At 42.4% G+C, this 26,857-nt stretch overlaps 1 protein-coding gene across 1 annotated transcript in view; it reads left to right on the forward strand.

Annotated features, from left to right (window-relative positions):
- Positions 1 to 26,857, forward strand: part of lrp1bb (low density lipoprotein receptor-related protein 1Bb) — a 201,462-nt gene that overhangs the window by 56,263 nt on the left and 118,342 nt on the right. The window contains exons 7-20 of the mRNA XM_085435115.1: positions 272 to 434; positions 3,921 to 4,143; positions 5,473 to 5,665; positions 5,774 to 5,917; positions 7,628 to 7,864; positions 8,077 to 8,257; positions 15,438 to 15,657; positions 16,305 to 16,494; positions 17,576 to 17,698; positions 17,988 to 18,131; positions 19,637 to 19,762; positions 20,579 to 20,692; positions 25,201 to 25,281; positions 25,557 to 25,727. Of these exons, the coding sequence (XP_085291241.1) occupies positions 272 to 434; positions 3,921 to 4,143; positions 5,473 to 5,665; positions 5,774 to 5,917; positions 7,628 to 7,864; positions 8,077 to 8,257; positions 15,438 to 15,657; positions 16,305 to 16,494; positions 17,576 to 17,698; positions 17,988 to 18,131; positions 19,637 to 19,762; positions 20,579 to 20,692; positions 25,201 to 25,281; positions 25,557 to 25,727 (2,310 nt within the window). The remainder of the gene's footprint in view (positions 1 to 271; positions 435 to 3,920; positions 4,144 to 5,472; positions 5,666 to 5,773; positions 5,918 to 7,627; positions 7,865 to 8,076; positions 8,258 to 15,437; positions 15,658 to 16,304; positions 16,495 to 17,575; positions 17,699 to 17,987; positions 18,132 to 19,636; positions 19,763 to 20,578; positions 20,693 to 25,200; positions 25,282 to 25,556; positions 25,728 to 26,857) is intronic.

Consider the following 26,857-nt stretch of genomic DNA (forward strand, 5'->3'; position numbering starts at 1 on the left):
GCAAACAAAGCTTCATAACTTCAGATACTTTACAAACGTGCAAAGAAAGAACTCGTGCTTCGAGTTTAAAGCATCAAACTCTCCGCAAAGCCCCACAAACCTCATCAGCTCACATCTGTGACTAAAGACTAAAAGTCGAGATAACCAGGCCACCCGCTGCTTCTGTTTCATCATTATTTTTGTCTCTTTGGTTGCCACGGAAACCTTATTTTATTTACATGGCATCTGTTCTACACGAGGATCTAACGCGTCTTCTTCTTTCCCGCTGCAGATGTGGAGCAGATGGCGATTGACTGGCTGACAGGAAACTTTTATTTTGTTGACCGCGTCACTGACAAGATCTTTGTCTGTGACAGCGGCGGGGACACGTGCGTTACCGTCCTACAGCTAGACCTGCTCAATCCTAAAGGCATAGCTCTGGATCCTCTCATGGGGTGAGTGCATACCTTCTCAGAAAGCCACCACGCAAGTCTCATTTATCACCGCGTGTCATTTTTCAGAGGAAAAAAATATCAGAGAGAGGACAAAAAATTACATTTCAGTGCTGATAACAAGAGATTTATCAGGAGGAGTATAAGAGGGCTACAATAAAGGGATTTAAATGATTTCCTGTCCTTCAGCTGAGCCATTTTCTCTGTGTGTAATTTGGTGAATAACTGGTGATGCTACTGTCTAGACATTCATTTGTATTCACTGATTTCACATCCCACAGAAGAACAGGCCCCAACAGGACTTTCATTACAGGATTTTTGTCTCTGAAGATCAACGAAAAAGCGCAGCACCAGTGGAAGAAAACATATTCCCACACTGCTCTCAGTGAAAACTGTAACATTTAGAGCGTGCGGCTGACAGTCTCAGTGATCACGATGTTGGAGAATTTATTATTTCTCGGGAGTTTCCTGTGTCAGCGTGCAGAACAAACACACACTGCATGGCCCAGCTGTACCAGCCGGTGAACCAATTATCAGCAACCCGGTCTCGCCAGGGAACAGCAAAGCTCCAGTATTTGTGACCAGTCAAAGCTAATTTTTCGATGTATACCCGTCCTGTTTTTGGCTGTTTGGCAGTAGAAACAATCGTCTGCGATCACGTCAAGCTGTCACGACAGACCTCGTAAGGCCGAGACAAAATGAACCTTTGACCTAACGTGTAATTCATTCACGCTGTTGTCACGTTGGGGATTTCTGCTTTATAATCCACGCTTATCCAGCACCTCTGTTTACGACCGTAAACCTCTCATCAAAATAATTAGCTGGTTTTTTAAAGGCAGGGAGAGTCGGCTGGCTGCAGCTCTTTGTTCTCGTTTGTGTTACAGTGAATACACTGCACTCCCTGTGATGTGCTCCAAGTCAGGCTGGCTCTTAAGTGGTTGTGCTGTAATCACACATGACTCGCATACACATATGAACCTTATTCTGTAGATATAGATGGATAGTGGTCTCGAGTCCGCTGCCCCACGAGGGAGCTGGTTTTGCAGGCTGCTGGATAGATGGACTCTCGGAGCCTTATTCCTGACTCTAATTGGTGAGAAATAGGTACAGCCTGAGAGAGGTCTGTCAGCCCAGAGCAATGGAGTGAAAACAAAAGAAATCAGGGAGGTGTTAGATAGCAGCGCAGCGTGAGGAGCAGTGTTTATAGAATATGCCCTGGTTTGGCACTCCGTCCCTCTGCATCCTTGCCTCTCTTGCTATTGGATAAGCATTTTAACTTGATGGACAGCCTTTTCTTCTTCTCTCTAAAAAGCTTTTCTGAGTTTGATGGATGGTATGGTTTGTTTATCAGCTAGAATTTTTATCAGCACTACAAAATTGAAGCGTCCTCTCCCACGAGTCCTATTTTAGTGTAGCGTGTATACCCGTGATGAAGAAGCGCTGCTGGCAAGTTTCCTCCCGAGCTTTGATATTATAAAATAATTAAAATCCTGCTGTTGCATCACACCGTCAGCCCCGTCCATGGAAGTAAAGTCTGCATTTATACATGCTAATAATTTGTTTGGAGGGGAGCAAAATTGTCGCCTGGAATCTGATTACTGACATTTTTATATTTTTGGGACTGTTTCAGTTTTGCAGGAACTTGGAAATAAAAAGATGCATTGATGGCACAAAAGATCACCAATGTTATTATGCTGATTTATCCTGTAAAAAATATTTCATTTATTATCTCTAAAGTCACGACTGGAACCCTGCTGATGGCGTTGCAGGAAGTCAGGAATCATCAAAGGTCAACAGGATCTATTTCTGGCAAATGTTTGTGCAAGATTTGTCGTACAAAAACAACGTTGAAGCCTTTAAGCCGTTGCCAGAGTCAAACACTGCAACGCTACTTTTTTTTGTATTTATTATAAATTAATTTTTTACAGAATTATGTTCAGAGCATTATTTTAAATTAAGCCTCCAGATTTTACACTCCTTCAAGTGCAAGAGGATCTGAAAGAAACCAGCCGTGTCCTGACGCTGCTGTAGTTTTGGCCGATACGCTGCTCATTGATTCTCCAGCTGTGAGGCTCCTGCCTTTATTCGCTGCCCCCGTGCTTTTTACTTTTTCACAGGTGCTCATTCCCAGAATCCAACAAGGATCTCATCATAGCTGCAGAATGCACAAATACAGCATCGGCTCCGTCCTAATCCTAGAAAGCAGACATTGATATGCCACGTGGAGGTGCACCTGTTTGGGGAGCTGGGTTTGCTGATGCCGGCAGTTTTTCAGCACAGCTTGGTCGAGGGTTCAAAGGGCAGCCCATCTCTCCTCTGGTTTGACTTGTGCAGATTAAGTCGGCTTCCCGTCGTTCTCTGGCTGGAGCTGGTTATCACTGGAAGCTGTTAGAGATCCATCCTCACAGAGTCCCAGCGAGGCAGCGGGGCAAGCCTTCCATATAAATGACTGAATGTGCATACCTGAGCAATTTTAAAAACTTTCAGAGCTGCAGTTACTTTTGCTGAAGAGCATTCCAGTTATTTCTGGTGATGTAATTTAGTACCTGTAGTAAGAATCAAATGACACTGTGTATAACGCCTGTCCTCCCGTAGTTACTCTGGCTCCCTGTGTCTTTTTAGATTGATTTTGAAGCTGGCTTCTCACTGCATCACACATTGTCATTTTGTGTCTGCTCACATACCCCGAGGTCTGCTGCAGCTTTCTAAATGTTGCCAAAATTACCCAAAGAGAAATGGAAAATGCTGCTTTTATTACATTTGCCTCCAGGTTATGGGCTTGTATCAGAGAAGCAGTCTAACAAGTCATTTTTACAAGGCCTTCAAAGGCAGCGCGATGCTGTTTTTAAATCTTTTTTTCTTGTAATTAAAATTAATTCTGCGCTGATTTAATGCGTTCATGTGTTTTAACCTATTTGTACCATTTTTACTGTATTTGTATTTGATCAGATTGTTGTACTATTACATGAAACTCGATTACATATTTGCATGGGTTGGTGAATGTATTCATTTTGTACTTTATGTCCTTCCACAACATCTCTGTTGGATTAAGATCAGAACTTTGACTTGGATCTTCCAAAAAGTCACATTTTATGCTTGAATATTGTTTGCTTGAATGGATTTTCTGTTTGGCTTTCCTGCAAAACCCCGTCTGAGGGATTCAGTTATTGGATGAAATATGTTCGCATTTCTGTTTCCAAACTCTTGAGAAATCTCCTAATGTTGGCCAAGGACCTCAACTGGTTAGTTGCAATAGTAGTAACACTCAACAAGAGTGCGCGGTCGATGTTCGAGGGGGTGGATACAAAACTGCTGACGACTGCTTGAACGAACATTGGATTAGACTAAGATTGTTGGCAGTAAGGATCAAGTGTCACTCTGTCATACTGGGATAAATGCAACCAAACTACTAAAATGATGCACGGTCACATTGTGACTATGATGGTATCCTTTACCTCGTTTAATGATTTAACCCCCCCTCCCCTGCAGAATGCTCTTCTTCACTGACTATGGGAACGTGGCCAAGGTGGAGCGCTGTAACATGGACGGCACCAACCGGACCCGGCTGGTCGATTATAAAATCGAGCAGCCCACTGCTGTGGCGCTGGATGTGGTCAAGAAGCTGGTGTATTGGGCCGATGCCTACCTGGATTACATCGACGTGGTGGATTACCAGGGCAAGAACAGGCACACCGTTATCCACGGCAGCCAAGTGAGTGCCACTTTGCACAGATTTTTGCCTTCCACGGGCCGCACGTTGTGGACTAACGTGGGCTTTTCTTATCAGGATTTGGATCCACTTACAGGGTGTTCTTTGGTTAATGTTCCGATTCAGGGCACTGTGCTTTATCACTGTAAGGCAGGTGGCGTGTTCACTGCTTGTTGTTTTAATTCACTCTTCATTTTGGACAAAAGGGGCTTTTGTGTGGCGAATAAATGGTTTATTAAATTGAAGAAATTGAGTCACACGTGGGGCTGCCTTCCAAATGAGCGCGTCGGTAGTCTCACTCCTGCAGCACACTTTTGAGTCCTTTCATCACGAACGATGATTATTCATTAAAAGGTCCTTTCAGCCAACTTGGACTAGATACTCGGGCTTTATGAGGAAAGAAGAACATACACATCAAGCACCGTGTTCTGTATGCAGGTGTTCTTTGCATGATATTGCCTCATTCATTTGCTCGCGCCCTCATTAGACGGAGTATCTTCATGTCATTGCATTTGCATTACAAATGCGATGTTGCCGCTGTCTGTCTTTTCTGTAGCCCGTGTTTGGTCTTTAATGTCGTAGCCGCTCGCATCAGAAGATTCCCCACAGGTTTGCTCGCTGCATTATAATTTTAAAGTTCTTCATACTTGACAGTCAGGAGTTTCTAAACTTCCACAGAGTAAAATTTGTCATTTCAGAAAATATCTAAATATCCTCTGTTGTTCTCTGCTGTTGTGGTGAGCCGAGGAGATTACAGTTAGCTGCGCAGATCCACTTCTCTATATGAAGTTGACCCTGCTGGTATTTTCTGTGTTTTTCATACAGATGGTACTGAGTGCTTCCTGTGCTGTATAGGTGAGCTGCAAGCTCTTGAAGCAGTATGTGAGAGTTCCTTAAAAAAGCATCTCGTGTGAAAGTAGAGTGCTGAGGTCAAACTCCACAGGGGGAGACGGTTGAGTGGTTTGTTTTTTATTTATTTCTTTATTCTGACGCGTGTTTCTTGGTGCCCCTGATGTCAAAGTGTGGGCCAGTGAGCTTAGGTGCACTTCCTGTGAACACAGCTCATCCAGCCATGTCGCTATGTGTGGGTGTCGGGCTGCTAAATGTAGCATGGAGGCTGCAGTATCAGGGCCAGCAGCCTCCCAGTGGAGTCAGGCTTTTGACTCTGCACGGGCTGCCAAACAGCCCCACAGCTATCGCCCGTCCCTCTCATGCAAGTCTTCCTTCATTCATTTTTATTATTCTTTTATTTTATTTTCATGTTGTGGTTTTGTGTGTTTCTGGTTTCATGAAAGATGAAAAAAAGGAATGTGGATCTTTCTTGTTTTTCAGGTGTCGTACATTTATTCATTAGCTGTGTTTGAGGACTACCTCTATGCTATCCACTCTGACCCTTCCAAAGGGAGTTCCTCTGCAGAGCTGCTGCAGATCCACAGGTTCAACATCACAGCAGACAGCAGGACGCTCGCCAGCCTGGGGAATTCTAAAGGACTGCGGGTTTATCATAAACTCACTCAGCCCAAAGGTAAAGGACAGTTTCTACATATTTGCAAGTATCTTTTATTTTCTGTCATATATTTGAGTAAAATACAAGCAAAAGTACTGACATTTCTCTTTCTCATTTCGTTCACAGTCAGAAGTCATGCGTGTGAAATGGATTCATACGGAAAGCCGGGCGGCTGTTCCCACATCTGCCTTCTGAGCGGCAGCTACAAGTCCAGGACCTGCCGCTGTCGTACGGGCTACAGCCTGGGCTTCGATGGAATGTCCTGTAAAAGTTAGTATAAGATCTGCTGCGGAGTCAAACTGTGTTTTATGAAGATGCTAATATTTTTGCAACCTCCCAGCCCCCAGTGTTTGTTATAGGATTAGACTTAAACCACTCTGTGGGATACTTGAGTTTGGAAACTGCAGTGGGAGAAGTTTGGTTTTGACAAAATACAGCAGCTGGCACATTTTCTCACAAGCTGGACATCACTTCCTCTTAGAGAGAAAGAACCGACACAGAATGTCAGAAATAGTTTCTCTATGTTATTTCAAAAACCAGTATCATTGTGGGGGCGGCTGTGGCGTCTCCTGATCTGAAGGTTGGTGGATCGATCCCTGGCTCTTCCAGTCCACGTGCTGAATTTTAGAACGCCGGGGTGAGGTGCTCATAACAAGCAGCTGCTGGGGATCTGTGCGGAGGTCGGCTCTGTCCTGGTGTTCCAGGTTATCCGTGTTACCTCTGAGCTAACAGCCTACCTTTTAATCTGTGCCAGCTGGCATAGGCTCCGCCCCAACCCAGCCAGCACCCCAAATTCAATAAGTGGAAGAAGACGGATGAAATATTATTAGAATACTTACTGTGAGCCGATTGGAGTCAAAGTTAAAGAGCACAGATCTAAAAGGTTTTCTCTGGCAGTTTTTCTAATTGAAAAGAATCTGAACTAATGTCAGCCAAGGATCTTCTGCTCATGTACCATATTAGAGCCAAGCATATGCCACGCATGCACGGCCTTCGCCCGACAGCGATGACGATCACAGCGAATGGTGAATACACACCCGCTTGAGAGTAATGTCCTGCTATCGACCTGTCGCGAGTCTGACTGACTGTTGCAATAATGAGGTTTTAAGTTTGTCTGCATTTGTCGGCCAGTCTGATCAATCGCTGGACATTGTGTAGTTGACAATAAAAGCAGGGGATCAAATTGATGACACAATTTTAGGGCCCGCCACATTTCGATCGAGGTAACGAAGCATCGGGAGGCAAAGCGTGACACGTTTGATTTATGCCCCCTCATAGATGTTCTGATGACACTATCTCTTTTTGCTCGTGCTTTCCATCTCCCTAAGCATAATGAGATTTAGTGTTAAATGGTAGTCCTTGTTCAAAGAGCAGTCACAGTGGGGTTTGATATCTGGGTCTCTTGCAATGCTTAATTGTCTCCTGGGTAGTTGGTATCTCCCCCACGAAATGATAAATTGGAGTGAGACATGTGTGGTCCTCACCCTCAGCATCCTAGTCTCCTGGGTAGGGGCTAAGAGTGAGGAGAGGTCTGCTTCTTTCAATGGAAGCCCTCCTTCATTCCTCCCTTTGCGTCTCCAGAGGATCCCAAAGGGTTCGAGAACATAAAGTCCCCTGAGCGGCAGGCGAGGAGCTGCCTCAGCTTTCCGGGCCTTTCCGTTTGCCTTTCTGCTCAGGCGTGTTTTTTTTAGTTCAGAAACAGCGCAGGGTAAGTATTGCAATTGTCTGTTTGCTCAAGCATTTTTCTTCTCTTACGCTAAAGGCAGCTTCGTAGCAGGGCTGTGATTGAGGGGGGAGAGTATAGTCATTGGCACTGATTACTGGCTCCATTAGGGTAAATGAATGGCCCAGGCTCTGGCAAACATATGAGAACAATGTGGCCAGTAAGAGGGTTTAATGCTAGGATCAGCACTGATGAATTACACCAATTAATTGACAATAACAGTAAAAAAAAGGGCGCTGTCCTTTCTTGCTTTGTAGAGCCCAAAAACGATATCTTCCTGTTCTACGGTAAGGGGCGTCCGGGAGTCATCCGAGGCCTGGACATGAACATCAAGTCCAGTGACGAGCACATGGTGCCGATCGAAGACCTGGTCAACCCTCGAGCCATCGACTACCACGCAGAGCTGGGACACGTCTACTTTGCTGACACCACCAGCTTCCTGATTGGGCGGCAAAAAATAGATGGAAGCAGCAGAGAGACTATACTGAAAGATGGTGCGTCCGAGTGCAGTCATGTTACATTTAACACACTCCAACAGCCTAAAATGTACATTTGTTACACTTTGTATAACACTAACCCCAAAGTTCTTTAATGATGTGACAACATTTATAAAACATTTGATGTCTTTTATAAATCCTGCTGAGCTGTGTGTATAGATAAGGATGTGGCATATATTTGATAGTTCTGTTGAATTCTTTTGTTGTAGAACTTGACAACGTTGAAGGAATCTCAGTGGATTGGATTGGGAATAACTTGTATTGGACCAACGATGGGTACAGGAAGACGATCAGTGTTGCCAGGCTGGACAGAGCTTCCCAGACCAGGAAGACTTTGCTGGAAGGCAATATGTCTCACCCCCGGGCCATTGTGGTGGATCCTCTGAACAGGTCAGAAAAATAATATTACACGAGCAGAATTCAGTGGCAGAAATAGTTTGTTGGTCCTGTGCAGGTGCAGGTATGGCTAAGCATCAGTTAGATGCAGACAGGCTATAATGCTGGAAAACATTACCAAAACAGCACGTGCGTGGTGTGTGCTCCATTTTTTACGCCCTGACAGAAAGTGAGGAAAGCAATTATCTTGCCACTCTCACTCACATCACTAAATGGACTTTAACCCTTTAAGACCTACCATAGAACCAAGTCCGCCAGAGCTTATATTATATTTTTACCTGCTGTGGAGCCATTTTTGGGAGCATTTCAAGTTGCTATACATCAATACAACCATTATAGCCCAGATTTTAATAATATGTATTCATTAAGTGCATAGTAATTACATAAATTGCAAAAAAGTGCAATAAACTACAAAAAAATTGAAAATCGTTTTTGATTTTTTGACATATATTTGTAGTTAGAGAAATTTAAGAGTCTTATCCCTCAAAACTGTAAATACAAAAAAGTTGCACAAAATAGTTTCCTACCACAGGAAATTTATTTTGAGTGTCTTCATAGTTTTATTTTTGAAATACACCAATTTTTATACACTGCAGGAAAAACGAAAATAAATATTATAATGCAAATTTGCAAAAAAGCAGCATGTGCATCAAAATAAACTATTTCCAGCAGTGCAACATGAGTCCTAAGCATCCCAGAAACGACACAGAAAGTCATAAAGTCAAAGATAACTTTTAAAAAGAGCAGTATAGGCCCTGAGGCCCTGATCGCAAAAAAGACTACATTTCCGCGAAAATGACGTCACTTCCGGTTTCGGGCAGGTAATGGCGGAAATGCAAAAGTTCGCGCTGACGTCTATTCCAACGTAGGAAGTGTTTTGAACAGCTGATCAGATCGGTAAAGCGTGTTTCTGGAATATTATGTTTTTGTTCCTGCAAGCGCTTTTTATGCAGTTTTTGCAAAGCTTTATGTGGAAGGAAACCGTGACCGAGGACAAGCTGATGGCATCAGATGTAAGTACAACTCCTCTGGTTTCATATGCAAAAAAAATTTTTGCGCTAGCTTACGTGGTTGCAGTGCTACTGGGATTTAAAAATAGTTACGCATAACAGAGCGTTCCCGCTCCGATCGGCTCTAAAGGGTTAAACAACTTCGGAGGTAAAAATGTTACGCTTTTTATTGCCTTGCTAGTGTGTTGTACAGAATTTAAATTGCCATCAGATTTTAGACCTGGTTGGTAAAATTCAAATAACGAATGAATGTCCGCGCCCTGTTTTATTTGTTGTATGTCTGTGAAGCTTCTCAGTCATCCAGGTCATCGTAGTCCAAGGCGCTTGGAAAGAAAAGCGTCTGGACTTCTTTAAGTTGCTTGAAGACGTTTCATCTCTCATCCGAGAAGCTTCTTCAGTTCTAAGGTCAAATGGTGGAGAGTCCCAGACTTAAGTCCTAGGGGAGTGTCCCCCCAAGGGGGTCATGAACCCCTTGTTGATCCTCTACCTAATCACACGAGCCAAGGTGTGAAAATCAGCCAAGGTTTCGGGTGAACCCACCTAGCCCCACCCTATCATGTGATTTCCTGAGGTCAGGTGGCGTCTGGGAAGGTTCTCAGAACTAGATTATAGATGGCAGACAGTTGATGTCATAAGCCCCGCCCCTCTGTTCAAAGATGGCCATTCTCAGTGGACATAGATGCTTCTTTCACTTCTCTTTCAAACCATCTGTCTTCTATGTCCTAAATGTGAATATTGGTGTCCTCAAATTTGTTGTTGTTTGTTTTTGATTAATTAAATGGTTTTGAAGAATTGGCAGGATACTGTGGAGAGTTTCGCCTTTAACCTTTGCCCAAAGTAATATTTCATGTAGGCCCCTAAATTGTGGGAAAACAATACTTCAGTGAGAAAAATGTTGGGATTGTTATCAAGGTGTTTGTAAGAGGCTGAGGGACATTAGGTAATGTGCAATAACCTGATTTAAATGACATCTCCGTTCCTTGTGAGGCCCGTCCGATGGATATTTGAGTCTGATGCTGACACGGTTTTTTCAGTGTTCAGTCTCAGTATACTCGTTTTATATCTAGGTTACTGTATACTGTATGTTTGAACTGCATGGAAAGGAAAACCATGCATTTTACAAGCTCATTAGCAGCTTACTGTGAAGGCACCACTGTGTGCATAGCTGCAATGCTGCAGTGTTTGTGCTGCAGAAACTGGTGACATTATATAAACCAATAAAGCAGAGAGATATAGCTGCTCTTATTAAACCATCTCTGATTTCTTTGGCTCATGCTTTTACATCAGCCCATATATGGCAGCACATATGCTGACACACCGCATGTGAGATGCTACTTTCTCGCACTAGCATGAATTCCCAAAGTTTCTTAAACTATTACTTTGCAGAAAGTGTTGGAAACAGTTTGCTTTAGCAGACATCTCCTGTGATTGATGATAACATATGAATAATTTTCATCAGCACGATTAAACTGACAGAACATCTGTTTTTCTGAAAGCCCCTTGTGCAGCCTTTAACTCACTCATCTCGTTCCAAGAACGACACCAAGCAGCTCATTAGCCACAATTAAACCATTTAATAGCTAATTCTGTGGAGTTCTCAGGGACAATCTTATAAGCATTTCTGTGCACATTCCTATAAGTTGAACTTTGCTGGCTGATTGGTAATTATCATATAGAGTTGATGCTGCAAAACCCAAATTCATTGAGTGTCTTAAGGTTCTTCGGGATTAATACTTTAAGGCTTAAATCGTATTAACACTCCCCAAATCCATTGCAGTCAGAGATTAGTTTCCAAGCCTCAAGGGACTGTTCCAAACATTTTGCTATACACAGCTGTTTCGCTGCTTTAGGGACACGCACCAAAGCAAAAACAAAACTTACTCATTCCTAGTTTAGTTTTATTTCCCCCCTTTGTTGAAAACAGTTACCAGTAGACAGTTTGCCTTTATTTTTAGCTCTCTGTCTTATTCTCGATTCCAACAATGAAACTGATTCCAGCGTTGCTATACGAGTCACGTTGCGGTGCTGCAGGAAGGAAACTGACGTTTATCTGAGGGATTATTAAAAAAAATCATGTTTGCGTTACGTGTAAAGAACAAAACGTTAAACAGCTGATATGAGAACATGGCCTTAAACTTTAAGGCTAATCAGGGTGGCGCTGAGAGTTTCAGTGCTGACAGATGTGCCACAGCAGCAGAGTTGGGGGTGGCAAATAACCGTGTCACTTTTTTTGTATAAGGATTAATAACTTTTACTCCAACCCTCCCACTGACAGCACAAATGATTAGAAGAGCTAGTTTTGGGCTTCTGAGGAAGCGTTCAGCCTGAAGCCGACAGCCCTTTGATCTCTATCTGCTCTGCTGGAAGAGTCTCTTAAGGTGAAATGGAAGCAATTCTCCAACACATCTTCTGATCTTTTGCATCCTCGATGCCTTATTTTTTCCTCACTTTGCTGCTTCTAGTCTGTGTTGACACGATTAACACTAATAGTGTCGTACCTAGAAACTGAATACATTTATTCATGAAGCACACACATGGCAAAAAATATGTTACTTGGTCAGCTTCTTAGCGACTGCATGAGTGTGCAAACAGATGGACGACACATTTATGGACAAAACCATCATGAAGGTGTCTCGTAAGGATCCGGTCCGCCTGGGCATTAACCGGAGCAGCAGTGCTAAAAAGAGATTCCCTACTTTGCTGTTTTCATGACAGCGATGAAGGCTGGGCATTCAACTGGGCTGAGATCTAGAAACTGTGAAGGCCATGGCATATGAGTCACATCATTTTTATATTCATAAAGCTATCCAGTGACCCCTCATGCCAGAGGAGAGGAGCTGTCCTTATCATCTGAATTGAAAAGCCCCCCCCACACACACACAGCATAACAGGGCTGAGGAAGGTGCTCACTGCAGGGGTGGGTGCTTTTAGCTTTTTCTGCTTTAATTTATCACCTGTTTATAGTTTAGAGGCTTATGTAATAACGTGGCACGGTCTATACATTTTTTAGCAAACAGTACAGATTATTAGAAACTAAAAGTAATGCTGCAAATTCTAGTTTTTGTCATGTTTGCTTCTGGATAACTTGCAGATTTAAATGAAAATATGAAACGTGGACAATTCAGGTCTGTGTTTAAGTCAGCTGTGAACCGTCTTCTACTATAACGGTGAAAATGCCACGATGTCTGATTTCATGCCCGTGTTTGCCGTTCTGCATGTAGCCATATGTGTGTCTGCATGTTGAGTGGGGAGCCGGGGTGCTGTGAATAATTCATGAAATCGTAAAGATGACATTGAGACAGTGGGAGTCTTCATTCAGCCCCATCTCTGATTCTGTTTCATCATCTCTTTGCCAAGCTCTCTATCATTGATGAGAAACAAGGGGCCACGTGGCTCAGCCAGGAATCCTCAAAGAGAAAATCTCTCGGGCACGGTTACTGGAGAAAAGACCTGTCGAATTATTGACCCAATCGTGTTTCACATACCACTGGTCCTCCGGGAGCTGTTTTCTCGACATACAGAAGCTACACTGAAGCACTTTGGTTGAAAATATGGACCGTCTGACTTTGACGTCTAGTAAAGCTTAGCTTGAGAAGCCTGAAATGTTTCTTAAGCCCCGACAACTGAAGTCCAAACACGTGTCTGATTATCTGCTTTTAAAATATGGAGAATCTAGTTTGTATCCATTTCGTCTTCATCGGGGAAAACTTCAGATTTCTGACCTGGCGGAGGCCTTCCTGATTTCTTAGGTTTTTGCATGCTTGCATGTTTTTTAATGATGATGTCACTGACTTTGTTTCTCAGCTGTTTCTTTAGACTGTGGCTGCTTTTTGAGATCCTTGGCCATACTTCACTTTATCACACAGGTTTTATTTTCCATGTGTCTAAGTTCTCAGTCATCCAGCTTGTGGTAGATCTTAAAAAAGAAGGCAACCAAAAATGTTATTGAAATGTCTTCATAAACTCTAAGAAGACATCTACTTAACAGTAGTGCCATATTTTTCGGACCATAAGGCGCATTAAGCAAAACAAAACAATCAAATAAGTCAAACTTTACTCAGCTCATTCTTCTTGCTTCCTCCACTTGTGTACCATTGATTCATTAATGTTGAATTCTCTGGCAACTGCTCTATTCCCATGTTGTTGCAGTATATTAATGACTAACCTCGTATTGTGGATGGATTATCTCAGTTGTTCTCCTGACTGAAGTTTGGTCCGTTTACAGCATCCTGCCATGCGATTACATTTGTCCCTAACCATCAGGAACCCTCACGTTAACTTTTAGCGAAAAAAGTTAGCGTTCATCCTCCAGCTTCACTGTTTATGCTATGCTAACATAGCTGTGTAGCTAGCGGTCACGTAGCACATCATTATATACCAGCTAGCCCAACTTCAGTAACCCTACAAACGTCACTGCTGTTTAGTTTTCTGTCTTCATTTATGTTGGAAGTGATAGCAGAGCTGTACGATGTAATTTTTCAGAAATCTCTCAGTCAGAACATGCTATATCATGTTTAGGTATCATGCTATATCAAGCTAGCGAGCTAACTTCCTGCTAACTTCTAACTCAGTTACATTTAATAAATCCTGTTTTCATGGATGCCTGGATGTTAAACTTAATTGTTACACCTGGTAAAGCAGCAACGCTGATCGTTTTATTAAAGATGAAAGAATTTAGACAGTTTTTAACTCTCAGTGATGCCGCAGTGTTCGTTTGTCTTTGGGACCTGAAAGTGACAGAGTTTAGGACCCAGATTCCTCCGTGAGGCTCCTGACTACGGTAGCCATAATGCTCCTACAATCAGTGTTGCCAACTTAGCTTTTTTTTCTAAAAAAAAGTCGCTAAAAAAAGACGTGAAAGCGCGTATCGCTTTTACTCTCAACAAGCAGCGGGTGCTGTAACGCAGTCAGTTCTTCTTTTACTCTTATGCTGTTTTGTGGATCACAAGGTTTAAAACTACTTATAAACACACACACACAAAGTAACTCCACCAGAGTGCCTATTTCGGGTCACTTTTGCCGGTCCAAGCCCGGGTAAAGGAGCAGGGTTGGAATTGTGACATTAAAAAAAACAATAATTGCTAAAATAAATGTAATTTGTAGTTCTAAATAAACTCTAAATGCATTTAGGACGTTTTTTACTCACTTTATGTCTCTTCCACGATGTTATTTCTCTCTCCAACAACATAGGTTACAATTAGATTAGCATGACCAATTATGCAAATTAGGCGATGACGTCATTTAGCGACTTCTAGCGACTTTTAGGACAGCCAATAGCAATTTTCTTTACTGAGGAGTTGGCAACACTGCCGACAATCCATCAAGCGGTGGCTTCGTAGCTTACCAAAGTCATACTAAAACGTTTTTGACAGATGTTTGAGCACCGTGTAGCACATAAAATCGGTTCGAGGTCAGTAAGCACAACCAGAATTCATAAATAAGGCGCAATGTTGATTTTTGAGAAAATTAAAGCATTTTAAGTGCGCCTTATTGTGCGGAAAATATGGTAGTAATCAGGGCTGGGTGTGGCAAGAAAACTCAGCTTAGCAATGACGTTTTCACTGAGAGCCAGGTTTAAAGCTTTATTTCCCTTAACAAATGAAATCCCGATTTAAACTTTGTGTTTACTCGGGTTATCTTTGTGTTAGATTAAGATTTGTTTGATCTGAAATATGCAAGTGTGACAAATAACAAAAAGAAATCAATAAAAACAGGAAGGGGATAAATACTTTTGTAATGTGTTTGTCAGTACAGTTTGTGTTCCCTATAATGTTGCCTGCATGAATCAAACTGCATGAGAAAGATTCAGTGCCGGAGCCTCCCCATGGGCACTCGGAGCAAACCTCTGAAGACACTGTGACAAGAAATAGATCATTTTGGGAGAAGCTTGCAGATGCTGTCACATCTTCTGATTGATAAGTAATCAAAGCAGGAGGCTGCTTGTAGAGGGAGCAGCGAGCAAAACCATTTAACATCAGCGTGTCAGAAAGTAAGGGCAAAGATGAATGGGGAGCAGACAGCTGAAATGAACTGCTTAGTTTGAATATGAGGTGTGATCAGTGTCAGCGACAGCAAGTTGTGATCTACAGATGCCACCGATGCCGTGACACTGTTTGCTTTATCTCGCTGCTGGCACTGTATGTGTTCAATTCTGTGTGTGGTAGCTGGATGTACTGGACAGACTGGGAGGAAGATGAGGTCAACGACAGCATAGGGCGGATAGAAAAGGCCTGGATGGACGGATCCAACCGCCGCATTTTCGTCACCTCCAACATGCTGTGGCCCAACGGGCTGACGCTGGACCACAGCAGCAGCACGATGTACTGGTGCGACGCCTACTACGACCACATCGAGAAGATTCACCTAAATGGGACAGGAAGAATGGTATGTTACAGGCTTTCTTCTCAGGTGGTTATTAAACCGAGTTAGTCCACTTTAACAGAGTTTAACAGAGGGCCAGAAGGTGGACTTTAAATCACGATTTAAGTTCAAGATTGGGATCGTTTGTAGACCAGCTCATTCTCATTTTTTAGAATAATAGCATTTGGAAGGCAGTCGATTAATTTAGAGGCTACATTGTTGCCATGTTAAGGTTTGATCGACTGCGGATGAAAGCATCTGTCCCTTCTGGTCAGTTGTAAGGCTGTTTTCTGCACACGCTTCTTGCATTTCAGGGTTAGTGTCTACGTTTGCAGCAGTGCGACGCCTGAAACCTGCTCCTCTTCCCACAACAAGCATCCTTTCATCCCCATCCGCTCATCGACTCTACTGGCATATCACGCTAATTAATTATTTGCAAATGCTGTTTAATCAATGCCAAGATTCTAGCAAACATTATTATAAGCAGACGTTTCTGTGTGAATAAATTTGTGCAGTGAAATTGAATCACATTCATCATATACTGCCATCAAATAATCTTTAAGCCTGTATTCAAACAGCCAGACGCCCGTTTGAGATGACTGATTCCTCTGACGGTGTCTGTCTGTCGCTCTGACCTCGTGACCCTACTGACTGTTTGCTTCATGTTGCAGGTGGTGTACAGCGGGAAAGAACTAAACCATCCGTTCGGAATCTCTCATTACCGCAATTTCATCTTTTGGACCGAGTACATGAACGCTTCGGTGTTCCAGCTGGACTTGACCAACGGCGATATCACTCTGTTGCGGAGCGAGAGGCCGCCGCTGTTCGGCCTGCGTGTCTACGATGCGCAGAGTCAGCAAGGTTGGCTGCTTTCTCTTCATTTAGTCGTCATCCCGCCCTGACACAGAAAGTGGCTGTTTTGCACTGGAAATAGAACCTCCCCCTCCTGTGAATTCAGACATTTATAGCTCCTATAGCACTTTCCTTAATGGAGAGCACTTTATAAGATATATACACCAGAAAGTTGCGTATATGCCTATTGCTCTCAAATTTCACGGTATAAACCGGCACATTGATCAGCAGTGACAGTAGCTTTCAAATCACTTTGGGCTCCACTTTATGAAGTTAAATAAGATGACCAAGGTTTGGATGTCTTTGCTCTCTGCTGTAACAAATGATGATGGATTCCCGCTCTTAGCATGCTGAAAAGCAGAGATAGCAGAGGCATGGAACATGTCAGCAGAGAGCTTCGCTGGCCTCACAGGACGTCTTGCTTTTTGCTTCACATTAGGTCAATGCTGTTGTGTTGCTCTGAATGCAGAGGCCGTTGCAGTTAAAAGTCACTGTACTCTAAAAACTCTCACTTGGACATTAAAGTGGCTGCTATATGCACAGCCTCGTTCACGCCATGCAGAGACGTTTCTCTTTTGTTCATGCCACTGAATAGATTAATTGGCTGTCCGGTACTCTGAGTATTACTGATTGGCTCTTACAAAACCCAAAGCTTTATCTCATTGGCTCAGGCACTGCCTTTGGGTTCTGTGTTAAATGAAAGTGACAAAGGTGTCTCATGCCTTAACTTGATATGTGACTTTTTTCAATTGGAGAATGTCAGCTTTGTCCCGAAAGACAAATTATTCCTCCGAGAATGATAAAAATGTCAAATGTCTTTCACCCACACCGTTCCCAATAATTCACCTGACGTATGCTTATAGATCTCGCGGCATACACCTGGCATGTCTCTCTATGTGGGGGGAAAAGCTTTTGTACCAATGAAATGATTTATTTTGCTGCATTTAAAGGGTTTCCAGAAACTCTGATCTTTATTTCACAGATGGGAAAAAAGGGGAAAACCAGGATAATACGGAGCTTAAAGTCAGCTTAGAAAATGTCGCTTTAAATGAGCAAGACACCATGCTGTGTTTGGGTTCTGTTTCTCCAGGTGACAACGCATGTAGTGTGAATTATGGGGGCTGTACTACCCTCTGCCTCGCCATCCCAGGAGGGAGAGTGTGTGCCTGCGCTGACAACCAGGTTCTGGAGAAGAACAATGTCACCTGTGCAGGTAGGAGGACGTAATGAATCAGACGAGCCCTAAGATCAGGTTGTCCCAGTGTAGTGTAATCCTGCCGCGTCCTGTGGGACAGGCTTCTTTTCAAATCTGCTAATAAACAAGTAAATACAGCTGAGGGAGGATCCCAGTGGGTTCCCACGCATGTACACATGAGGTTATGAAACATTAACACATTGTGCATGCTCGTTATTCGTTTTATATGCCAATATTTTCCCCTTAACACGTATTTCTTAGAAGGTGCGGGGCTAAAATGGCGTTTTCTCACTTGTGTCTCTCTCAGAAGCTTCCAGCAGTAGTTTAGAGCCACAGCGATGCAAAAGTGATGAGTTCCAGTGCCGTAATCAGCGGTGCATTCGGGCCTTGTGGAAGTGTGACGGAGATGATGACTGTCTGGATGGGAGTGACGAGGAGATCCAGAGCTGCTGTGAGGATCTCGGAATTAGTCTGCAGGCAACACACTGCACGCTAGCATGAAAAATGCACTGTCTGAACAGACACTGTACACAGTGATGCGGCCAAGCAAGCAAAGCCTCAGCTTTTCAGGGCTAATTCCCTCTGGCTGTCAGCTGCTGTGTTCTTAAATGTCACTGAAGTCGGGGTGTAAAGTGCTCCCCCTCCTCCACTTTCTACGTGCGTCCTTCTACAAATCAGTCATGTAAACTCGATGTTAGATGGTTAAACATGGACTTTATTCTTTTTATTATTATTGTGTTTCAGATGGCAGCAGCACATCTTAAATACAGACCAGCCCTCCACTCTGTGTTAGCCATGAACTTTGCAATGGGTAGAGTTACAGCATGCAGAGAAACACTCATTTCTTTAGTATGATTAATGAGCGGTGAGGCTTAATGAGTTAGAATTATCAAAGTTAATGTTAAATATTAGCACTGATTTTTTTCTCTTTTTCATGATAAAGTCGCCTCAAATAAAACAAAAATCAGGCACTAAAACCAAAACCAACCACAAATACACTTGAGACCACTAAAGATGATATAGAGACTCCATTACTCTCAATTAAAGGACGAACCACCGAGGAGAAACATAAATGAGATTCCTCACACTCTGAAACATTATTACTCCTTTTATGGTTTTTAGTGCGGCTTGTTGTTGTATCAGTATGAAATTAGTTACATTGTGACCTTAATTAAGTCTCAGTGAAAAGCTGCAGATATACTGTATAAACAGGAAAGAGGTCCGATATTAAATAATATTGAAACTGAGACTCTGTGACTGTGAAACACTCGGATACGTCCCAAGCCGGTCATAAAGATGGCAGCCACATCTATTATGTTCTAAAATAAAGCCGATTACAATCTGCTCGTTCCTTCTCTGAATTCAAATGTTTTTGGCCAGCCGTGTCTGTTAGTGTAGCTCCGCTGCTCTGCTGTTTGACAGCTGGACTTGACTTAATATTTATACTTTGTGAACTTAAATAATATGAAACCATATGAAACCAAAACTACAAAGAAAGCTGCAGTGCTGATGAGGTTTGTCTTACTTTAAAGTTTTCTCACATTGATCAAATGTGAGTAAACAGCTTGTGAAGCACACGCTACCTGAAAAAATGATGATCATGCATATTTTTGACTGGCACAGTACGGTCTCAGGTTTGGTTGGCATGCGTCAGATAATTATGACCTTGGCTTTTGCAGTTCCCTCCCCTCCAGCTTTATTAAAGACCAAATAACACAATAAAACCTCACAGGTTGACAGTTCAGCACCTTTTGAACCCAGACTGCTCTGAAGGCAGGTCACGTCAGCGCTGAGTGACTTCGTGACAGTTCTTGAGTGGGTGCTGTCTGCAGTTTAGATTCTGCAACACTAACATGTTACAACATGCAGTATTTGTCAGATACATTTTTTCATTCTTGTGTTCGTTCATTAGATTTTATTGACTGATCTGCTTTTTGTGCGGTGAACTCTTTGCAGACAACCACACTTGTCCCCTCAATCAGTTCAAATGCAGCAACAATCGCTGCATCCCCAAACGATGGCTCTGCGATGGGACAAACGACTGCGGCAACAACGAGGACGAGTCCAACAACACCTGCTCAGGTACGCACGGGCTGCTTTCACGTCGGGTTTAGATTTGGGGAGTTTTGGATGTCAGTCGTGTGCCATCTGTCAGCGCTGCTCGTCTGTGCTCGCTGGCTCATTTTCAGTCGTTTCACATTTTATCAAATATGATTAATTCTATGAATAAACGCTGATGTGAAACCGGTGATTTCAGGAAAACGTAGCGTGGTTACAGGTGCTTCTCCGATCAGTTTTGAGGACCGTTCAGCTATGTAAACTTCTCATCTGCACAGTAGGCCATGAAACATTTGTCTCTGACGTCTTTTGATAAAAATGTTCTCACTTCAGATGTGCTTTATTCTCTAAGACTTGAACACTGGTGTCAGGTGCTGTCAAGGCAGCCGTCACTGTAATATTTTGAGGCTGTGAAGGAGCGGCGGTACTGTGCAATCAATCTCATTGTTTAAGGGCGTTCTAGTATCAAAGACTTGGAGCATCTACGAGGACACTTACAGCATATCGCATTAGTCGTACTTCTCCGGAGCTTTTTATCCTCAGAGGATCGATCGATGAGCATTAGCCAGAAGATGACCAATGTTCCCCCGTCGGTGGATTGACACGCGTATCCCACATCAGCTGCTGTCACGAGTGTGACCACCAGCACGTAACTGACGGCCCATCAGCAACAGCGCGTTTTCCACGCCCGTCTTCAACCGCGCAATTGAGTGATAAAGGGTTTGCGCCGGCCTTACATTGACATTTGGGTGATCTAGTGACCATTAGAGTTGTTGTGCAGCCGCTACACTGACTTATGCAGGTGCGATTGAATTAAGTGGCCTCTTTCTTCTTCCTCAGCCCAGCCCTGTCAGGCAGAGCAGTTCTCCTGCCAGAACGGACGATGTATACCTCGCAGTTGGAGCTGTGATCGGGAGGACGACTGTGGGGATAAGTCTGATGAAATATCATGCGGTGAGTCACGCGTGCTTTTCCCCAGACGTCACTCAAACGTCATTCTGTGTGTGACCGAGTACGTTTGTCTTGGCTCTGTTTGATTAACAGCAACATGATGATTTCATTAAACACAAGTAAAATCATTTGGGGTCATTTTCTGTTACTTCTCACATTTAATATTAGTGAGATGTTTTAACTCTACACTTTCAGGGTAAATTTAATATGCTGAAATTTCAAAAATCTCTTTACAAATGTCAAATGTATACGATGCAGTTCCCACTTGGAGCTAAATATATGTGCTAAGCTGTTCTCACTTCATAATATGATACAAGTTCTGCTGTTTTCACATTACTCTTTAATAGCACAGCATAGGGGAAATAAAAAAACACACAAGTACTTTTAAAAATATAATAAATTAATAAAATGTTGTTTTCTTTTTACAACAAAACAGCTCAGCTAGTGCAACAGGTATGAAAGAGATTTATGTAAAACAAATCAAACCAAAGCTAACAGACCTATGCAGCGTCTGTGCTGCTATACCTACACGGCTAGTGCAGTGTGGATGTTTGTACTGCTGCCTGTGGAGCTGCTGGAGGTTCAAAGACAAAGGAAGACTGATGCAGGGTGGATAGCAGGAAGCACAGGTGAACAATGTCAGCCAGCTGCCTGCTGAGGTAAAGGATTTTGTTTTAGTCAGTGGCTCCGGCCGGTCGGTGGTCCCTCGTTCGATCCCTTTAGTGTGGCTGCTTCCCAAAAGTAGCAGCTTAATGTCCAGGAGAGTTAAGGAGAGTAGAGAGATTTTGATCTGCTGGACAGTTTTAATGCAGTTTGAAAACATGAAGGTAGAAGAAGCTCAGAAGACATTTAACAACTGCAAAATTCTTGTGCATTTTTGTGACGTTTTAGAAAGGCGCTGCTTCATTCAGTGGACAGAGAGACTCAGTTATTGATGCTGTGTTCTCTGGACCAAGACCTAGACATGTCCTCACAAATGGCAGCAGCTTCGGTGGGTGGTGCTGGGTACAGTAGCTCACTGTTCTGTAGTCATGTCTCAGTGGTATTATACAATCTGTCAGCTTCACTTTGGGAAAGTTGTACTCTGTGTTCTGGGCTAATCCTAGAAGGCATAATAAAAATACATGGCATGCCATTATGACCCGAGCGCTTTGAGCTCTTTGAAGATGTATTTAACCTTTTATTGAAGCAGGGGAAAGGATGTCTGCAGCTACAAATTTCATACGTTTTCATCAGCGATGCTGAATTTGAAGCATACGTTTAAAAGGAGGTTTTAAGACTCGCTTTAATCACTATTTGTATGAAATCAGCCTTTAACAGTGATCGATGTTTGCCAAATGCTGCAGCGTGCTGTATCGCCTCAGCCTCCCTTTGTGTGTCCTAAGCCGCTTCAATATGCAGTCACAAACAGCCGGGTTGTAAGCAGTAATTAAAGTTCATGCTCGGCTTCATTCAATCATAATCAAGCTGTGCAGCAAAACATATTCTCTCCCGTACTGCTGTCTGAGCTTCCTCAGGCATTACTTCTCTGCAGGCGCTGCTCTGTGCAGCTCTGGCAGCTCACTTAGCTTCAGTGGAGCTACTGTGGGTTTAGGAACACCTGAAGCTCAGTGGTGGCCGCCTTAGAGATTGATACTAATTTGGATTTTGTTTGTCAGTAGTTTAGTAGTTGTCACACACCGTCTTCTACTGGGCACTCGGTTCGCTCGCAGCTCTGTTCGCCGGCATTATTTATGGATGCCGGTGTTTTATTTTTAACAACACTCACTGTTTACTCGAAACCTTCATTATTTATGTATGTCTCGTCTTCATTTTTAACGAATGTTAAATTCCAGCCAGACATGTGCCGTCGCTGAAACCTGACATTTTTGAGGAAAGCATCCTGTAGGACAGAAATATTATCTGTCTCCTCTGCAGCGCCTAAAAGTATTTCAGTCAACAAATCATTTCAAATATAGGCCTGTGTTTTATACTCAAGTCAATAAAGCTTCAGGCATCCAGGAATCATATCTGCGAGTCAGAAACACGGCTGGTGTCTGATGGGAATGAAAACGTTAACCTGACATTGTCACAATGTCACCTGCACACAGAGTCCACCGGACACTGTTTGATTATTCAGTCTTTTTCTAATTGTATCGTCATGAAACGTAATGTTGAACCGAGACGGAGCTCCTGGGTTTTCAGAATCAGAATCAGAATCAGAATCAGAATGGGGTTTATTGCCAAATGTTGAGCAGGTTTACAACATTAGGAAATTGCTGCGGTGCTTCAGTGCAAACATGCTGTCATAAATAGCACTTAAATAGACATGGAAAAAAATAAAAGTAGGGATAAGAATTAAAAGTGCTACGTGGAAAGATATGTTTTGCTGTTTCTCTGACTGCTGGTACAGTCTGACCTGGGACGTCCACTCCTGGAGGGACTGTGTTAACACCAGAGATGGGCAGTAACGCGTTACTGTAATCTGATTACTTTTTTCAAGTAACGAGTAAAGTAAGGGATTACTATTGCAAAAACGGTAATTAGATTACCGTTACTTTCCCGTAGGAACGCTGCGTTACTGCGTTACTAAAACCGTGATTTTTTTTGCGAGATTGTCTCATGACAGTGACGTAAGCGAGTGCGACGTTCGTGACAACAGCTGTGTGCAGATCAACAATGGATCATATATCGAGTGCAGAGAGAGTATGAGCGTGCAGCGTTTAAAGCGTGGAAGTACTGACCTTACTTTGAGTTTGATTCCATAAAAAGTGACAAAAACATTAGTGTCCGCTGTGCGTGGGAAGAAAACTTCTTTTTACAGCGAAAAAACCCCTAAACTTCCAACAAGCACCGAGTAGCTACGACGTAATGGGAAACTCACAGAGAAACTCGCAGATTCTTCCACTGACCGCGGCACACCTGCACCAGGGTAAACCTCCGCCTACCCCACTCCTGCTTTACAGGTGAAAATAGAGCAACAGGACCGCTGAGTCTTTGACTTTATTTATTTTCTGCTGTGTTTTACTTGCATCTATTTGAAAGACTGAGTGTAAACACAAAAAATATTTTATTTTATGTGCTGGAATGTGCAGAAAATAGCTTTAAATGTTAAACTAATTTCTTCCAGTCAGAGAATGTTGCATATAATTAAATGTTTACTTGATGCATAAAGTTAAAAGATTAAAACTAATAAAACAAGTTTTAAAAAGAGACTTTTCCATTTGATTACATTTTGTATGATGGATTATGCAGAAAAAGTAGAATTGGGCTGAAAGATCTATCGTTTTATCACCTACTCAGGGTGTAAATCGTGTTTTTAAAAAGTAACTAAGTAACTAAGTAATTAATTACTTTTGAAAATAAGTAATCTGTAAAGTAACGGGATTACTTTTTTGGGGAAGTAATCAGTAATTAGTTACTGATTATGTTTTTCAAGTAACTTGACCAACACTGGTTAACACTAGCATGAATGCTTTTATATTAGTTCATCAGGTGAATGTGATGTTGTTACCCTCTTGATGGAAGCAGTAAGAGTGTAAGTGTGTCATCAGCAGAAGAATCAGAAGGATGCTGGAATCATTCTTGATTCAAACATTATGTTCCTTTCCTAACATCACTTTAATCAGACAACTTTTTTCTGTTCTGTCAGATAATGCACTTTGTCACTGTGTGAAAGGGGTAAAAAACTAAAATGATGAAACGGCTAACCCAAGAGTCCCAAATGAACCCAAATGGGAATCTCTGGAAGGTCGCTGAGGTTAAAGCTATTACTAAAAAATCCCTACGGTTACGGATCTGTGGTGGAGACGGAAGATTAAACCTGAGCGTTGTGAGACACTGGGAACATCCTGCAGTCACGAATGTGAGCTGTCAGCAGATATATTTAAACTACAGCTTATCAATGTTAGTATCATTTAAAGTTATTCTTTAAGTCGGCTCCAGACTATCAGTGCATGTATGGAAAGACGTATAACAGTAATTAATATTTTTAATATTTTCAGTTTTATGGTCATGGACACCTTTAACAAACCTTCATATAAGAATTAACATGATAGTAACATTTATATTGAAGATGTTTCACCATGACTGAAATATCTCAGGACTAATGAATGAGTTTCCCTGCGATGTGTGCATCCATAAAGTGAGAAATATGATTTTAATCATTCTTGTTTTCCTGTTTTTCTTCCTCTAACTGAAACGTGCAGCTGCCTATAAAAACCTTTTTAGTTTATAGATTATTTTCATTATTCGACAGATTTATGAGACACAAGTCTTTCACTCACACTGTCGTCTTTGATTCCATACAGTGTGTTTGTTATTTTTTACATATAAAAATGTAATAGGATTCTTTTTAAAAATTATTGGTATTGTTTTTGTTTTATTTTATATCATTTTCAGAGTCTAGGTCAGTGTTGAGTTTAGGACACAAACCTGATGTTTGCTATCACATTTTACAAGCACAGCTGATTGTTTGTGGCTTCGTGAAGCAAATATTTCTTTAATTTGAACTTATGTTTGTTTATGTGCAGTTTTCCCCACCTGTGAGCCCGTCACCCAGTTCAGCTGCTCCAGTGGACGATGCATCAGTGTGGAGTGGCACTGCGATTCAGGTGAAAGCATAAACTGGCTCTAACCTTGGCCAGTGGTAACTTTATTGTCCCCAGTGGGAAATTGGTTTGCAGTCTCTTCACACAGAGAGAGAAAAACAAACAAACAAACAAACAAACACACACAAAGCCCAGAGAAAACAGCCCAAGTTTTTCATCAAAAAAGTGCATTGTGCAACGGCAACAGCCCTCATGGTTATAACCAGGATTACATATACCTTACACCCACCAGCGTTCATAACAATAATCTGTCACTGAACTTTTGTGCATGTGTGCAGATGACGACTGTGGAGACGGCAGCGATGAAGTGGGCTGCATCCAGTCTTGCTCCAATACCCACTTCCAGTGCTCCAATGGTCGCTGTATCCCCGACCACTGGGCCTGTGACGGCGACAACGACTGCGGTGACCTCAGCGACGAGACCTTAACCTGCAGAGGTGGACCTGCATGTAAGCGATGTCTGCGCAGCGTGTTAAAATGCTGATGAACAGGTTTTGAAATGACCGACACATCCTGTCTTCCATTTGTTCAAACAGCTAGTGTTAACCTGTTTATTTATAATACACCGTCATAGATTAAATCATCACACACGAGCTGCCTGTGCCACCGAGCGCTGATTTATATTTATTTGAGTGTGCAAATGATTTTAGTTGCAATTCGAATCAGCATTTAAATGTAGGTGTTGTAATTACAAGTTTAACAGCTAATCAGCTCGAGTCCACTAACTCTGTGTTCACACTGCTGTGTGACTAAATCTTATCTGCTCTGTGTGCGCGGGAATTTTACCATCAGGACTTGAATCGTTTAATCTAATTATCACACAAACCTTATGTAAGCTCCTAGAAAACTCACAGCTCGCTTGCTTGTCACTAGAATGTGTGCACATTCATCAAACCATTTCCCGATGGGAGCTGCAGACGTCTCCTCCCCCTGTGTCTAATTCTGCCCCAGAGGCTTGAATTTGTCTCCGCTGTGCTTCTACTGTTAAATAGTTTTCTGTTTTTTCATTTAAGCATTAAGCCATCACATCCAAATCAACACACACGGAATATACAATAAGGTGAGCTTGAACCAGTGAGTCAGACACTATGTCTGACTATGGGTCAGCTGCTCAACAGAAGGTTGGTAGTTTGATCCCCGGGTCCTCCGGTGAACACGGTCGTGTATCGTTGGGCGAGTTTTGCTTACCCACCCAACCATTCTTAAAACACAGGCTGTGCACGCCACAATTACACACACACACACACACACACACACACACACACACACACACACACACACACACACACACACACACACACACTCGTTTTTTTTTTTGGTAATTTATTTCAACATGTGAACAATATACAAGTACATTTAGAAAAGAAAATAAGAAAGAAAAAAAAATACTATACAAATTACATACAAAAAAACGTTCTGATTAATTTACATGTTGAAAGGGAGGAAGTAAACACTTATTTAAATTATTGCCATAAATTATCAGTTAATATTTAGTTGCTTCCTTACTGATATCATTTGTAATAAAAATAGTGAACAGATTTCTGATATACTATATCCTGTAATATCACATCATGAATTT

Source organism: Copadichromis virginalis, linkage group LG16 (assembly GCF_057382275.1).
Source record: "Copadichromis virginalis isolate Kocher_CV1m ecotype Utaka linkage group LG16, C_Virginalis_male_GT1.1, whole genome shotgun sequence".
Lineage (NCBI taxonomy): Eukaryota > Metazoa > Chordata > Actinopteri > Cichliformes > Cichlidae > Copadichromis > Copadichromis virginalis.